Below are 17,715 nucleotides of genomic sequence, written 5' to 3'. Positions count from 1 at the left end.
TTGAATAATCCAATAATTTCCTCCGATCCTGGCACCATGAACGAGTCATTGATGGGGAGCGCGGATAGGTGTGCCTGAAGGTACCTGGCTACATGCCTTTGCCATGTGCCCCGGTCCTCGACGATCATTCGGAACGGCAACCCTTTCTTGTGAGTCTTCACGGCAAATAATGGTCTCAGTGAAAGCTCACTACTTCGTTTCACCTCAATCATTAGCTTATCAAGACCCATACGTCCACAACTCTTCGCCACCCCCAAGCGTACCTGGTTAAGGTGCTCCTCACAGAGGTCCGTTGCCTCGAAGTTACTGTTGATGGCTTCCAGAGCTTTCTGGTTGTAGTCATCCTTGTTCATGACCCCGAATATTGCTGTCTTGTCTGATAGCAACAGTCTAAAGTTCCTCTGCTTCAAGAAAGACACTGTTTTTCCCTCGGAGCACCCTCTATTCTTCGGTCTTGAGTATTTCAGGATGCACTGCAGTCCTTCAGACACACGAGAGTCCTTCTGGTTAGCTGGCACCCGGTCCGCGACTGTGTGCGCCATGCAGACTGATCAGCTGCAGAAGCTTCATGTGCGGCTGCGGTGCGAACTTGGGGCCTTTATCCTTTATTTTAGTGAATCGTCTTGAGTTAAAGTTCAGCGCGCCTACATGATGATGGAAAACCAACTAACCGCCATTACAGCATTACATTTGAAACCAAAACTTTTTTGTGGTCTATAACAGCATGCCTGTCTCACAACCAAAAATATTGAATTCGATTTACACCGCCACCCAAATAAACTCAGCTTTCGTTTCCTGGGAGCTACTTTCCTTTTGTTCCATGAATCTCCATGAGAAATTTGGCACTAATCCGTACTTTTTGGAGCGTAACCTCAACTGTGCCCATTCAGTGAGTTTGTGGTGATGCCGCAATCGACCCCTGCCCCGCCGGGGTGGAGCAGCGGTTAAGGCGCTCGACTACTGTGCCCAAGGATGCAGGATCGAATCCCAGCGTCGGTGGTTGCGTTTCAATGGCCTCTAAGCTCCGACAACACCGCGGAATGCTTGCTCGACGTCGGCGAGCTGCAGAAGTAATCAGCAAATCTAGCTATTGCCCAGCACCGCCGCCTTCATCCCGCGCAAAAGTGCAATTTGCTGCCTTTTCCCAGTATACCATAACGCCCAATGATAACTCTGCAACATCGCTGCTCCGCTGTATGGTCAACCAGTTGCCCAACCTGACATCTGTGATACTGCAACGCTTGGACTAGTACCCGAAAATGGCGAAATCCGGTCGTCCTGGTGTACTACAGTTGAACTGCAGAGGCATTTCCACGAAGGTGGGCGAGCTCAAGACCCGACTGCGATTTAACAAGCTCCGGGTGTGGGTTATGTTACTACAGGAAACGAACGCCTTGCCATCAATTCCGAGCTTCAGCGGCTACGTGTCTCTCTCAATGACCGACCGTCGCATGCAGACCGCTTCTCCCCCGGGAAAGGCGGCGGTATATGTTGAAACGCGTATTCCTCATGTGCGCCTTTCTCTCGAAAACTGGTGCACATCATATCAAGAGGTAGTAGCAGTTGCTGCGAAATTTCTTAAAGGAACCGTTGTGCTTGTTTCATAGTACGTTAGACCGGCTGGAGGCGCCCCTTCCCGTATTAATCTTGGCTGCTTATTAAGTGTGCTTCGGCAATACCCCGGGTGTCCAATTTTAGTCGGATGCGACTTTAACGCCCCTCACCCGGATTGGGCGTATCCGACTGCAAGCCCTCGCGTGGTAGGCGTGTGCGGGACACCTTCACTGATGCCCTGTTTGTTCTGCTTAATCACCCTGGGACAGCAACACGGCCTGTGCGTCACATACGTAGTGCTGCCAATGCTCCGACGTGTTGGTTGGGCGCGGAAACTCCCTCATGGCACAGGGAGCCAGACTGCTGGGGAAGTGATCACCACCCTATCATCATCGGTCTCCATCCCTCCCGTCTCCGTCCTTTACGCCGCAAATGTTCTGTGATCAACTGGGACAGCTTTCGCTCATGTCTCGACAGTATGTATTCAGATTCGTAGTCCATCCTTGTTGACCGTGTACAAAGAGCACTAAACAGCGCTACGACTACTACCTGGATTGATGTAGGTCGACCGGCACCAGATCTCGGCCTGCTTGACTAGTGGGCAGCCCATCATCAAGCTGAACTGGCTGCTACACGAGACCCTACTTCGGGGATAAATTAGACGAATTATCTTACTGTCAAGGCTCGAAGATATGAGCGCGATCTCTCGCGACGCCAATGGCATGCATGGTGTGAATAATTTTCTGATAAATCCTCGAATGCTTCACTCTGGTGAACGTTTTGTGCAATGGAACACGGTCGTCGTTTTACTGACGTAGCTGCAACAGCATGTTTTGCGGCTAATCTGTCACCGGGCGATTTCGCCAAAGAAGCTGCTGGAACATTTTTTCCAAAATACTATATATTGCCTCCCTCAGCTGCAAATTTTAATTTAGCAGGTATCCCTGCAGATGCATGGAAACTACCATCTGCTGCCGGCGCAGATGGAATTGCGGGTCCCTTTTCGATGTCTGAGCTGCTGTCTGCAATTTACTATACGAAACGGAAAACAGCGCCTGGCCTGGACAAAATTCAGTATGAGGTTTACAAGAACCTCAGTACTGCTGCACTCCCTCAACTACTAGACACCATAAACAAAGTGTGGCTTGATGATGTCGTACCCGAGAGCTGGAAAACCGGTGTCGTGATCTCTATTCCCAAACCTCGGAAGCCTTCAACAGACCTCGCCAACTTACGATTAATCTCCTTAACATCAGCGCTTTGCAAGCTTTCAGAGGAAATGCTACCCACACGACTTTCTTGGTGGCTTGAACAGCACAGTTTTTATCACCCTGCTCAAATTGGATTTCGTCCATACATAGGTACAGAGGACGGGTTGGCGGTCTTGGCATCAGCAGTTCTATCATCTACCCGCATTCGTAATGTACGTACCATATTAGCAATGGACGTTGAAAAGGCATATGACAACATCAGTCATGCTGCAATCCTGAATGCCATTGACATGCTTGATCTCCCTCCGAGAGTGCGCACTTTTGTCGCATCATTTTTGGACGGAAGAAAATTTGCAATACGCCTCAGTGGTGACACAGTTCGTTCATTCGTTTCACTACGTGGCGTGCCCCAGGAATCAATATTGTCTTCGACATTTTTCAATATTACTTTCATCCCATTGGCGTGGCGCTTACATGATATCCCTGACATCAAGTTTTTGCAATACGCAGATAATATCACGGTATGGAGCACTCACCATGGTCTTTTCACTCAAGAGGCCGCCCTTCAGTAAGCATTAGATGTAACCTCTGATTACGCATCCTCCGTTGTCCTTCAACTTTCTGTGTGCAAAACTACATACACATCAGTCGCCAACCGCTGGGGGCGCCGTAAACTTACCTCAAATCCAATTCATCTCTCTCTATCAAGCATCAAACTAAAAGAAAGTTGGAGCCTGAAAATTCTCGGCTTAACAATTCACCAATCAGGATCAGCGACTGCTTGGCTTTCTCAGGCAAAAACCAAGCACTTCAAACTATGAGTTTGATAAGAAGAATTGCGCCTAAAACAAACAGGTGGCGCTGGCTCGTCTGTTGCACACCAGTTAGTGAGGGCGGTTCTGCAGCCACGTATTGTTTATCAGGCTCAGTTCCAGCATCTTACAAGACCACAATGGGATCGCCTTGAAGCCGTAAACCGAGAAGCTATGAGGACCATAAAATGCCTTCCACGACTCACACCGCTAGCGTTACAGGAGAATGCACAGCTCAACACCATCGATGAACTGGTGCAGCAGCGCCGTGATGCTCGCAGACTCAAGGCCACATTGTCACATTCCACGAAAGCACTGAGGCCGTATGCAAAGTCACACATTATTCTTCAGAGTTCTCCCTCCCTGGAAATTAGTACAGTTAGAAGACAACTTTCGGAACCACTTATATCTTTCTGCGTTGAGCTCGTGGCAGTTCAGGAGGCACTCTGCTCCGTGGCTTGCATAGCCATGTACACTGCAGCCCACGTTGTCATCCGCACTGACGCACTTCAAGCAGTACGTTTGCCCCGATGTGCCAGCCACTGCCCTGAAATTTTCCAAGACATCCACGAGCTTGCGGCGGCATCCCACAGTCAGTACGCATTGAGTGGGTCCCACGGGACCTGCTGCCTTCCCAAAGTCAAGCAGATTTAGCGACCCGCCTCGTGAACCAAGACGCATCAATCCCACGGCTCCTTGAAGTGGACGACGCTGCCCTCCTTTTATCAAGAAAGGAACATCTCCGGCGCCGCACACGTACACTTATCCCTCCGTGTGCGGTATCCCTTCCATGCGGTCTCACCCGTGCATAGGAGATTGCGCTTAGGAGGATCCGGGTCGGTGTTGCACTCACACCAGCTGTCAATAGGACGTGGTCATATTTCAGACACTTATATCCCCGCCCAGGATGCCCGATCTGTTAAAACGAAGATGTTGAGGCCGACATTCACCACTTGCTGTGGGACTGCCCAGCACTGAAACCAACACGAATCCGGCACCTGAGGATAGCTGGCCTTTCATTAACCAATCTTGCCTCAAATGTCGCTTGGACGCAGGGACCTCATCATCGCTCAATCCTGGACTTCATAAAATCAGCCAACCTTTTACCATTCATTTAATCATTTATTCATCCTTCATCTCATACCTTACTGATGCCCTGAGGCAATAAATATCGATTAAAAAAATACTCTCTGGATTTACACAGCGATTTACCAAGGGTTTCCACCGACGGTGGTGTGTCATGAGCAAAAGCGCGATATCCAGTTTCGGCAGCATCAAACGGCATGAATTTGTTTTTGTTCACCTGCTCATGATTTTTATCGTTCCATCGACGTTTTACGCCCAAGACAAAGGAAGACGGCGGGAATTTTCTGCGACACGAGAATCTTGACGATGTCGCGTAAAAATCATATGAATTCGGCTGACGAAAAGAAAGCGGTGCTGCCAAGAGGCTTATAAGGTAGCGCTGGGTCAAAGTGCCGTGTATAGTATGCACACATGAAATGTGCTTTCAGTGCTGATCCATGGTTAAAAGAAATAAAAGTGACAGCGAGAGAACAACGAATTCCTGAGTTAAAAATTTTCCTGTGAAGTCTGCCCGCAATGAAGCTGCGCTGAACATTTTAGCTCGAGATCTACCATTTGCTTGTCGAAGGTACATGGCGCGTTTTCGCCTTATTTTCTCCCAGGTGGCTGCGCGTACCGTCACCAATGTTTTCTCTTCTACACAAACTAGTACCAGGTATGCTGCTGGGCGCAGTTGAAAAAATCGGCAGGAGCCGGCAGTGGCGCAAGAGCAGCAGTAACTCGTCTCCCGGACGCACTTCTTTCGAAAACGACCGTTAGGTTGCTTTCAGTGGTGGCGCTATTCGCAACCACTGAAAAGTTTACATGTCCGGCAGCACTGCAACACATAACAAAAAAACGTTTTCCCAAAAAGGCTCGAGGCGGCACTGTGCCTCAATTTATAGTCAGTGTGCAGAATTCTTGGTGATTTATCGAAGGCAAGCGGATTATAGCAGCCAGCCAGTTATGCATCATCGGACTGGATAACTACAGTTCCTAAACTGTTGCCCGGTGCAGCTCTGTGTGTGATGACATTCATCCGGATCACAGCACCAGCTGCCCAAATTCGCCCTCATAATAAAACGCCTATACTTGGACAGGCCAATGTGCCGGGAAGCCAGTGCGCATGCGTTACCGGCCTTTCTAAAATGTGAGAAACCATTTGCTCAGCATCTATTTACGTATACGCACTTCGACAGGCAAGTAGTTTTGGTGTATTCGCCGAACTGATTCCTTATTTTCGTTCTCCCCTTTTCGCTTGAGTGATGAAACGCTGCAGTTCCCAACAGCCAGCGAAAGTGTTTATTAATCTGAGCAACGTGAGATGATCGCATGAGAAACGACAAACCGGCTGCGCTTCAGGCAAATATGCATTTCCCTAAACACGCATTAATGTTAGAATACCGAAGGCCCGTCTTCTGTGGGGGTCAAGCCGCGTTCTCATTGGACCAGATGCCAATTTGTGTAGCAAGCGCTCTTTATAAAGTTTGGTATTTAGAAAACGTCAGTGTGATGTGAGGTGCAGCAATATAGGGTAAACGACTTTTTATGGAGAGAAACGTGCGTACAAATACTTTTGTGTTTGCAGCGACTAATATGTACTTACCAATCTGCTATTGTAGAACTATTCGCAGTGCGTACTCGGTGACCGACAGTTGCACACTATGGAATCGCGGTAAGCTTGAGAAGGGCAGACAGCATAGGACGACAGAGTGCGTAGTTTTATACCCTCCTTTTGCTGGTTCCGGACAAGCTAGAATTTAAAAAAAAAGAAAGATACAAAGGGGTGGAAGGCTGTGGGTTGGGAACCGATGTCGATGCTACAAGGAATACTAAATTCTAAAAATATAACCTCAGTTCAGTTCAGTCGTTCAGTCGTGTCTGACTCTCTTTACGGTCTCTCACTATCTTCCTAACATCACATAACTTTGTCTGCAGCGCCTCGAAGATGCCATCTAACCATCGCGTTCGCTGCCTACCCCTACTCCGGTAACCCTCAACCTTTCCCAACATCAAAGCTTCCTCCAGCGATTCCTTTTTTCCCATCAGATGACCAAAGTAGCTAAGCTTTAACTTTAGAATTTGACCCTCCAATCAGCAGTCAGGGTTTATGGTCGACAATATCGACTGATTTGATCTTCTGGCAGTCCAGGGAATTCTCAAGAGTCTCCGCCAGCACCACAATTCAAAAGCGTCAATTCTTCGGCGGCCAGCCTTTTTCACAGTCCAACTCTCGCATCCATACATCACAACTGGAAAGACCACAGCTCGAATTATACGGATCTTGGTTGGCAGTCTGATCTCTCTGCTCTTACCTAGGCGGTCAATGCAAGCCATGGCTCTCTTTCCCAAAGGCAGGCGTCTCCTAATTTCATGGTTGCAGTCATTTTCCGGAGGAATCTTGGAGCCCAAGAAGACAAAATCTGTCACGGCTTCCACTTCTTGTCCCTTGATGCCCCAGGACTTGATAGGGCAAGACGCCATGATCTTTGTCTTTTTAATGTTCAGTTTAAGCCCAAACATCTCACTCTCTTCTTGTACGCACATCAGAAGCCTCTTGAGTTTCACTTCACTTTCTGCCATTAAAAAGTGGTATCATCCGTATACCTAAGGTTGTTGATACGTTTTCCAGCAATCTTCACTCCAGCTGAAGACTCGTCCAGACCGGCCTTCCTCATGATGCACTCTGCATATAGGTTAAATAGGCAGGGCGAAAGTATGCAGCCTTGCCTCACTCCTTTCTCAATCGGAAACCAATCAGTAAGACCATGCCCAGTTCTGACTGTGGCCTCTTGTCCTTCATACAGGTTCCTGAGGAGACAGATGAGGTGAATTGGAACTCCCATTTCTTGGAGAGCTTGCCACAATCTGCTGTGATCTACGCAGTCAAACGCTTTCGCATAATCAATAAAGCAGAAGTAGATGGGTTTCTGGAACTCTCTTGCTTTTTCCATGATCCAGCGAAGGTTGGCAATTTGGTCTCTAGTTCCTCTGCCCTTGCGAAACCCAGCTTGCACGTCCGGAAGCTCCCGATCCACATACTGCTGCAGCCTACCTTGGAGGATTTTCAACATCACCTTGCTAGCATGCGAAATAAGCGCGATCGTGCGGTAGTTGGAATAATCTTCAGCACTATCTCTCTTTGGAATGGGGATCTAAACTGACCTCCAATCCTGTGGCCATTGCAGGGTTGTCCAAATTTGCTGACATAAGTTAGACAGAACGTTAACAGCGTCATCGTTACGGTTTTTAAGCAATTCAGCTGGAATGCCATCAATTCCGCTAGCTTTGTTCTTAACAAGGCTGGCTAAGGCCCATTCAACTTCACTCTTCAGGATGCCCGGCTTGAGATCAGTGATCACAGCCGTCTTATGTTGGGTTTGCACATCCAGGTCCTTCTTGTACAGTTCTGTGTATTCTCGCCACCTCTTCTTTATCTCTGACGCTTCAGTGAGGTCCCTGCCTCGTTTGTCCTTTATAACGCCCAGCTTAGCACAGAAGCTTCCTTTGATATCTTTGATTGTCTTATACAGAGCTCTTGTGTTCCTCAATTGGCTGTTGTCCTCAACTGCTTGGCACTAAGTGTTCAGGAAAGCATTCTTGTCTCTCCTTGCTATTATCTGAAAATCCGCATTGAGAACCTTGTATCTTTCTGTTTCACACATAACGCTCTTCTTTCTCTTTCACCCAGACAACCAGTTTGCTTTCTTGCATTTCTTTTTCTTTGGAACTAGATTAGTAGCAACTTGTATTATATCACGAACATCAGCCCACAGCTCTTCAGGCTGTCGCTCTTCTAGATCTAATTCTTGAATTTGATTCTTCACTTCCACAGCAGATTCTGATGAAATTTGATTCAGATCATACCTGTAAGGCCTTCTAGTTTTCTGCGTTTTCATCAATTGAAGCTTAAATTTGGCAACAAGAAGCTGATGATCGGTGCCACAATGGGCCCCAGGCCTTGTTTTTACTGCTTGTATAGCGCTTCTCCATCTCTGTCGGCAAAGAATATATTCAATCTGATTCCTGTACAGACCGTCCGGTGAAGTCCATGTGTAAAGGCGCCTCTTGTGCTGTTGAAAATGAGTATTCGCTATGGCCAGGTTTTTTTCTTAACAAAACTCTACTAGCCTGTGCCTAACTTCATTTGATTCGCAAAGACCAAACTTGCCTGTGATTCCGGATATTTCTTCACTCCCCATCTTAGCATTACAGTCTCCTATGAGAAAAAGGACGTCTGATGATGGAGTGTGGTCTAAAAATTGCAGGTCAGCATAAAATCTATCAACATCAGCTTCTTCAGCAGTAGTGGTTGGTGCATAGACTTGGATAATAGTTATGTTGAAAGTGTGACCTTGGATCCGAAGTGAAATCATTCAGTCGTTTTTGGGGTTGTACCCTAACACTGCTTTGCCCATTCTTCTGTTTACTATGAGAGCAACCCCATTCCTTCTCCTGGATTCGTGCCCACAATAAAAGACATCATGGTCGCCGGAATTTGAATTCTCCCATTCCGGTCCACTTGAGCTCGCTGATACCCAAGATATTAATGGTCAATCTGTCCATTTCTAGCTTGACGACATCCAGTTTACCTTACGTCATAGATCTTACATTCCATGTTGCTTTGTGATATATCTCCTTGCAACATCGGACTTTCCGGTCGCTTCCCGACACGTCCACATCTGAGCGTCCTTTTGGTTTTAGCCCAGCCGCTTCATTCGTCCTGGAGCTACTAGGAATCGCCCTTTGTTCATCCCCAGTAACATTTGGGACGCCTTCCAAACTGGGGGGCTCATCTTCCGTCGACCTATCATTAATGCTATTGTGACTGGCCATAGGGTTTTCTTGGCAGAAAATACTGCAGTGGGAATTACTGGAAAATATTGGAAAATACTGCCATTACCTTCTCCAGTGGATCACATTTTGTCAGAACTCTCTGCTGTGACCTGTCTGTCTTGGGTAGCCCTACACAGCAGAGCTCACGACTTCATCGAGTTTCGCAAGCCCCTCCGCCACGACAAGGCAGTGATCCATGAAGGGATGCGCTATCTCTATGTCTTCTCCTCTAACCATCCAAATTTTTATTCAAAATGAAAAAAATATTTTACATGTCTTCACCAATATACAAGTTTGCTACGGAGCACTATAGAAAAAAAATTTCCACCAGGACCTGCTGAATATTATTCACACAAACCCGAATAAATTTTGAACCCTACTGACACCAAGCACCAGCCGTTTACAAAGCATAACCTTGGTCTACCAAGATGGATTATCTGATCCCACTGAACATCGTTCAGACATCATGAATTAATATTTTTCATCACTTTTCACCCACGAACCTCCCTTAGACATGCGACCATTTCCATATTCAAAATTTTCTCAGATGCTTCCAGTTTGCTTTACAGCAGATGGTATTATAAAAATAATTGATAATCTTAAAACATCGAGCGTACCTGGGCTTGATGGAATACCCGCGAAATTACTTAAAAGTAGTAAATAAATTTCCTGTCAATTCCTGAAAGCAATCTGCGAACAGTCTATCAGCGGGTGAACTACCTAAAGATGATACGTAAAGTTGAGCCGATGTTCAAGGCTTATAACCGATAGGATCCATCCAATTATCTCCCTATTTCCCTGACATGCATTATCTGCAAACTTCTGGAACACGTAATTTATTCACAAGACGCATCGCATCTCGATCATAACTCTTTCTTTTTTACTAAGCAGCATGGTTTCCGCTCTGGTCTCTTATGCGAAACTATGCTTTTTGAATTAACTACTGATCTTCACTTAAATTTGGACTCTTACAATAAAAATGACATCATTTTATTTTGCTTTTCTAAGGCTTTCGATCGCGTGCCCCATCATCGTCTTATATTTAACCTTTCCGGTATGCCCACTGACCCTCTATTTTTAGCATGGATACACTGTTTTCTAATAGATCGTTCTCAGTACACAGTAATCGACAATCATTCTTCCGGTCCTACTAAAATACTGTCTGGTGTACCGCAAGGGTCAGTCCTTGGCCCTCTTCTTTTTGTTATCTTCATTAATAATCTTCCCTCTTGCATTTGGCCCTATATTCTCTTCTTTGCAGATGACTGAATCCTTTATCACCGCATTGCTACTAACAGGGATCAATTATCACTCCAGAACGACTTGGACATTTAGAGTGACGCTACTAAATTTAGAGATGCTCTAAATGTCAATACATGCAAGTATTTCGCAAACATTCTAACCTCACTTAAGCATTCAATGTTTTCAAACACCTTAACGCATGTCCAATCCTACCGATACCTCGGAGTCACAATTTCCAGTAATTTAACCTGGTCTGAACACATCTTAACATTAGCAGCCAATAAATACATCCAAATCACTCGGATTCATCAGAGGGTCGTCATACTTGGCCCCTTCTTCTGTCCGTAAATTAGCATATGAATCTTTCATCCGTACCAAACTTGAATAGGCATCTTCTATAAGGAACCCTCATTAAGCGCGTACTTATTTAACACCCTAGAAGCTATTCAGCACCGCGCAGCACGTTATATCACCTCACATTATGATAGAAACTACAGCATCACCAGGATTAAATCAACACTCAACCTTCTACCACTTGAGAACCGTCGAAAAGTCTCACGACTCTACCTCTTTCATAAATTGCATACTTCTACAACAGCCTTGAAATAAATCATTTCTACCTACAGCAATAGAATATTGGAACCAGCTTCCAGACTACTTTGTAAACAAGAGTGACGCTACTAAATTAAGTGATGCACTAATCGAACATTACAGAAAATGAATGATCAACCCAGTGCTTTGACTTGTATCATTTTATTTTTCTTGTTACGCCTACCTCCTTTAGCCAACGTATTGATTAGAAGTATGTATTTGATGATATTATTATCATATTACCATGATATTACTGTTATTGATTAGAACTGCATAGTGACATTTCACACTGTATTCGATCTCTTATTTTTTTATTGTAGTCTGATGCACTTTGTGGTAACATTGCGTCATTCTCTTCACATTGTATTTCAATTGTTCTCCCCCCCCCCCCCCTTATGTAACGCCCCAAAGGGCCTTTAAGGGTACAATAAATTATTGAATGAATGAATGAATGAATCTCATCGCCTGCTTGTCCTCTATTACGTCAGCCCAGTGCTTTGTACTTATCCGCTTTGACATAGGACTACGCTGAGCGAGAGATTGTCTACCGCTCGAGCGCAGTGAAGTCCTATCCACTTGACTTATTTGCTAGGGTAATTAGCCCTCAATTACAATAGCTTCAACCCAGCTGGTGATGTTACTGTAATCGCTAGGACAAATTCAGCTTTCAATGGCAGTGCACCTTTAACACAAACCCGAGTTACTAGAAGGTGGTCATGCGACACTAAATTAGTTATTACAAGGTAAGCTCACGATTTTCGATAGCCATCAAGTCGTTGTCATGGTCAAAGTTAGCCAGCTTTTTCGAGTGCTATTTTTTTTATTCCACAACGCAGTCCGGGGCCAGTCGTCTACTTACGCGGGAAAACAAAGAAATACATCGTCCGGACATCCTACGTGAACGCGCAAAGGTTGTGTGTACAGAAAAAGGTCAGCAAAAACCAATAAAAAGGACAATATTATAGTTGTAGAGATCTTGTATTTCAAAATAATGTTCTTGTGGAGGACGTTAGGACCGCGTCAAACTGCTTCACTGACCACGAAATTGTGTTTGCTAAACTATTTTAGAAAGTGTAATTCGAATCCAACGCCGTCGCCAATAAAAGCATTACTTTAAGAAGGTCGTCTCTGTGAAGCGCATGCAAGGTGTGGCCTGGAAGAATGGCCGCCGGATTAACAGAGCAAAATGACGTTTAATATTTGAGACGCAGGAAATAAAATCCTCTCGAAACGTCCTGCTGCTGCACGGTATTCCTCGATTAACTGAGTTAAACCATCTATTTTTTTTTCTCACAACACTGGTGGACGGCCGCCGACATTAGATTTTCAGTGAACAGTGTCTTTGACGTGGTCGTGTTAAAATGTGTTCTATATGAACAAAAAAAAAAGTGGTTTTCAGGGTGACAGCGGGCGTGTCGGGATCCGCTATTTAATTTACAGCGACTAGTTCTTACCACCTTGCAGTTGGCGGCGCGCCTGTTTCCATTCGTGAAACTCCGCCCTCGCTTGAGACATTAGCGTCGGGTCAGTAAAGAGGTCCAGTGCCGTGAGGGCCAGTATCTTGGCCACGCGCAGCGTGGGCGTCTGAGCCTCGGGCGAGTTGGAGGCCTCAGCGAACGCCGGCGTGTGGTTCAAGCCATCGGTCCGGATCCGGAACAGGGGGTGGATGGTTGGTATTTCGTATGAGACGTTGCCGGCATCCGTGGATGCTCCGCAGGGCGCTATGAACGACAGGTCATCGTCGGTGAATACGACTCCTGCGTATAGAGAGCGCTGGTTGCTGCCGTGCACGCCATTCAGGCACATCTTCAGAATAACAGTACATCCAATTTCGTTGGCGCCGACTGCCAAGCAGAGAGCACTGTTACAGAGCTAATTGCATAGTTCCCATCAATTAATTTATTAAGACATGCACTCTTATACTTCAACGCTTCGCCAGTTAAAACGCCGCAAAGAAAGAAACTCTACAACCGAACTGCGGAACACCGCTTTCTCCACTCAGAAAGCCGCCACTTCGCCGCCGGCAAAAATACGTCCCCCCGATTGACGCCAGCGCCGCTGTGCGGCCGCCCAAAGTTCATCAGTGCACTGACGGAGAGGTTACATGACTATAAAGCGGTATTCAAGGGCTCTGCTTTTAGGAAATGACGCATTATGCGGGTGGTCTGCATTATGATAGAAGACAGCATATGAAAATGCCCTATTACTGCCACTGCGCCACAATAAAATGTTCTAGGGGGCGCTTTGTACCACAGTAGCACGACGAAGCGAAATTCAATATGGCGGGATAATTGTTGAGTCTTTAGCGCGATATTCACTGAAGGCGAAGGAATATTCTTCCAACGTCTTGCGTTGGGCTGGCGACGAACTACTTCTTCAATTGGAACCTAGTTCAGCTTGTCGCTCCTTACGTTTAAGCTGGGAAGCGCGAGTCCGCTTGATTGCTGTAGAAACATTGCGTGGCACCATTCATTCAGTGCAGCGGTCGGGAGGCAATTGACGCACTACGACGAGGGCTCCAGCATGTAGTTAAGGTTCCCAGATCGAAATTACTTCACAGCCATCCACTACGGGACCTCTTTCTCTCTTTCTTCTATCGCTTCAACCTTTCTTCTTTCCTTTACTCCGTGGTTCAGGTGTTCGCGGAAAATTCTTACAATACAGCACCTTTTATTTCTTACAAACCAATATGAAACGCCGCTGATTCCTGCTTTATTTCGTCTGCTTCTGTATGCTATGTGGGGCGGCGTTCGAGGAAACTCCAAATGAAAGGCGCCGCCTGGTTCGGGTGCTCGGCGGGGTCAGCTTCGTATATGCATGAATTACCTGATAAAATGATCGACCATGACGTCACGTCCGGTCATGGTCAATGACGTCACCAGGTGGTTACGTCCCTGTTACTAACTACCCATAACGATCATTATCACTCACTATATCTGCCACTAAATAAAGTTATTCGCTAACAGCTTTAAAGGTAAACAGATCCCCGCGGAATCTCGCGAAGTGAGACACTTCTAGCGTGGACGCACGCACGCACGGATGGACGGACACTCATGAGCCTATAAAGGCTTTCACCTTAATACTACACTACCTCCGAGAAGCACCAATCCAAAAAATATCTACCCTGCTCTGCACGCGGCCTGCTGTGCTTCCCGGATAATGACATTCCAATCAATGCATGACGCCAACACTGGAGTCAGATACATGGGTGCCGCATGTATATACTGGGAACACTAGACGACAGCGGTGAGTGTTTCCAACGAACTCAGCGCTGTGTCTGCCAGGTCACCGGCCACCATCAACCTGACAGACGATGAATGCACCGTCATCATGATGATCGCCTTTTCGCGTGGCCATAATTCCGCCTTGTGAGGTATCGTCCATTGCCGGCGCCTTTTTTCCTTACTCGAGGGAGGTCAAAGACCCATTTGCAAAACAATTCCCCTAGTTAATCATAGCACCAACCCAGGTGCAACATGGCACCCACTGTATTACTGGTGAGAGTCTGGAGACAGTAGGGATCGAATCGGCACTTTCCGCATGCAAGGCACGTGCTCATACTGCTCATACCGGGATCTATCGTGAACTGCGGTCCCCTACCAGCAATTTTGAACATTAGACTTACATAGGCGGCACACTTCGTCCCCTGAGCTATTCAGCACGGTAACGTCAGCAGCGAATTATATAGCACTCATGTATTTCCCACTCTGAATGCCCACCTTAAACCGGTGGTACTTATTAGCAGTGAGAACACGTTTCACTGCCTTACGTACATGCCGACTAATACTGTATCTTTTCAAGGGCCATGATTGCTTGACACTGCATTAAGTATTTTCCAGTACATTAACATACACGCCCCTAATTTAGCGAATCTAGCACAGAGATTTGAAATAAGTAAAATCCTTTAATGTAGCCTGCGAACAAAATACAGATAATGGCAAACTTTTGTGCATATTTATCACCCGATAGAGGCCTTAATTATGGTCTATCAGCCTTACCGAAAGCCAGTCTGATAGTTCAATGGAATCAAGACTAAGATCGATACTATATTGTCAATTAACAGATTACCTGATCTGGCTGTAAAGGTTCAACTCTCTGGCATTTGTTTTCTTATGCATTAGGATGGCATTAGCGCACACTCATGCTTCAGGTACGCGTTGGGGCGTTCTATTCTGGGTGGCAAAGGAAAAAATAAAGACCAAAAGCGCCAAGTGACAATCACGCGACTACATATTTGCTGAAAGACAGTGGGAACATCTCGTCAGCGAAAATTGCCGCCCGATACATACCGTGCCTCACTAACTCCAGGTAATTAGGATTGTCATTTCCCCAGTGACACGATAGTATGTAATGTACCCCAACAGAGTTCTTACTGAAATTATTTTCTGGGTCATCTCGCTCTCTGCCATTGCGAAGCGGCGGTAGCGACAACTACTTTCTGCCAAGACATAAGAGGTACGCACCCAAGGCTTGCCCGTGTTTCTTGTAAGCCTTTAGCATAGTAATATTGTCGACCACATCCTTGTACATGGGGTGCTTTTCCAACGTCATAGTGCAACCAGTGGCCACCGCTGCGGCAGTGAAGCAACCCTCGACTCTGGAGACCAGCTCGTTGAGCTCGTCAAGTGTCTGGGCTCGGACGGTGAACTTGACCTTGGTCGAGCCGGGAATGACGTTGGGATAGGTTCCCGATTCTGTGATGATACCTGCGATAGGCGGACAATGTTCCCCAGCATTGTAATTACCAGGAACCGCCCCGGCTCCTTCAAGTGTTTTTCAGCATTTCCCTCTGTTATGATCTACGCAAGCACGCACTTGATCAAACAATGGTAATATTTAGCCAATATCCAGTCCTATCCGCCGTTTCTTGCTAGTATGGGTGTCTAATGAAACCTTCTTTTCCTCTATTACGTATATTTATTTAAAAGCGCACCGTCACTTTGGGCCTACATTTCTCACTCAGCACCGGGACTCCATACTCTGAATGAAAGCCATATTTACACCTCAGCAAGGGACGATAGCTTTGCACAGAAGAAGACAAGACCTTTTGTCTAAATGCTGGCATGCGAACTGAGGCTTCCCCATGACCCTCGCTCATTTCGCGCTGTGTGCTACAAAAATCTTAGTCTCCCCAGTCTCTCTGCCATGATTCCTCTCGAATGGTTTACCTATAGTGCCCCCAATCTTAGTTCTCTTTTAACATGCACGTGAGATTTTAGTATACATTTATCACGACGTGGAATGATTTACAATCACCACGCCGCGGGAGTGCAGTGACTGAAAAGCCCGACTACTGTGCCGGTGTAGCCGGGTCCGATCCCGACCGCCGGCGGCTGCGTTTCGATGGAGCCGACACGAGTAGGCGTCCGTATGGTGCGCGATATCAATGCACGTTAAAGAACCCCAGGAGGTCGAAATTTACGGCGTCCTCCCCAACGACGTCTCTCATAGAAGGAGTCACTTTTCGACATTAAACCCTACAAACCAACCAATGATTTACAATTGGATTTTGCCTAAATTGCGCTGCTTTGGTTTTAAGGCGAAAGCCTTTAATGGCTCATACTAGCGGCTATGACCCTGTACGTCGGGCCACGAGAAATGTCACATTTTTTTCGCAAGATTCCGCTGGGTACCACACGATTGTGACGTCATCACTTAGTGACGTCATCAACTAGTTTACCGTGAGAAAAATAGTCAAAAATAAATAATTCCTAAATTAAAAATAAATAAAAACCAGGAATCGAACCACCATTTATTGTTTCCCCAGCCGAGCGCTTTAACAAACTGCGCCACGCCCGGGATCGTGAAACGCACATCATAATTCTCCTCATCTACCGGTAGGATGATAGTAGCAATTACAATGACGCTGCAGATATTGATAGTGGCAATGATGACATTACCAATGATAAAAACGGTGCATTTAGTTGATAATGATAGCAAACGTGATGCATCGTGTGCGCCAAACAAGCTTAGGATTTCACATTTCTGCAGTGTAGATTCCGCAGTGCTCTCGGACCCAGGTGGTCGAAATTACTCCGTAGCCCTCCACTACGGCTCCTCTTTCTCTCTTTCCACTTTCATTCCCACCCTCCTCCCTTCCCTTACGGCGCGGTTCGGGTGTCCACAGAGCAAGTGTGACAGTTACTGCGCCTTTCCTTTCCTGTGAACCAATTTAACTTTAACTTTAACTCTCGGAATTTTTGATAAGCCGTACCATCTTTCCACTTTCATTCCCACCCTCCTCCCTTCCTTTACGGCGCGGTTCGGGTGTCCACAGAGCAAGTGTGACAGTTACTGCGCCTTTCCCTTCCTGTGAACCAATTTAACTTTAACTTTAACTCTCGGAATTTTTGATAAGCCGTACCATGGCTTCGGCATAGCAGTTCAAATGAGAAAACACAGAG

General features: G+C 46.3%; 1 protein-coding gene across 3 annotated transcripts in view; it reads right to left on the bottom strand.

Moving 5' to 3' along the window:
- Positions 1-11,504: 11,504 nt before the first annotated feature.
- Positions 11,505-17,715, bottom strand: part of LOC146175402 (xaa-Arg dipeptidase-like) — a 40,570-nt gene continuing 34,359 nt past the window's right edge. For all 3 annotated transcript variants that reach the window (XM_084581733.1, XM_084581732.1, XM_084581734.1), the window contains 2 exons: positions 15,775-16,017; positions 11,505-13,068 (listed from right to left, as the gene is read on the bottom strand). In XM_084581733.1, coding sequence (XP_084437859.1) covers positions 12,755-13,068; positions 15,775-16,017 — 557 coding nt within the window. In that variant the 3' untranslated portion in view covers positions 11,505-12,754. The remainder of the gene's footprint in view (positions 13,069-15,774; positions 16,018-17,715) is intronic.

This window comes from Amblyomma maculatum, chromosome 10 (assembly GCF_055883805.1).
Source record: "Amblyomma maculatum isolate TAMU_Amacu chromosome 10, ASM5588380v1, whole genome shotgun sequence".
Lineage (NCBI taxonomy): Eukaryota > Metazoa > Arthropoda > Arachnida > Ixodida > Ixodidae > Amblyomma > Amblyomma maculatum.
The sequence above is the reverse complement of the archived record's forward strand: the minus strand, read 5'-3'. Positions and strand labels throughout refer to the sequence as shown.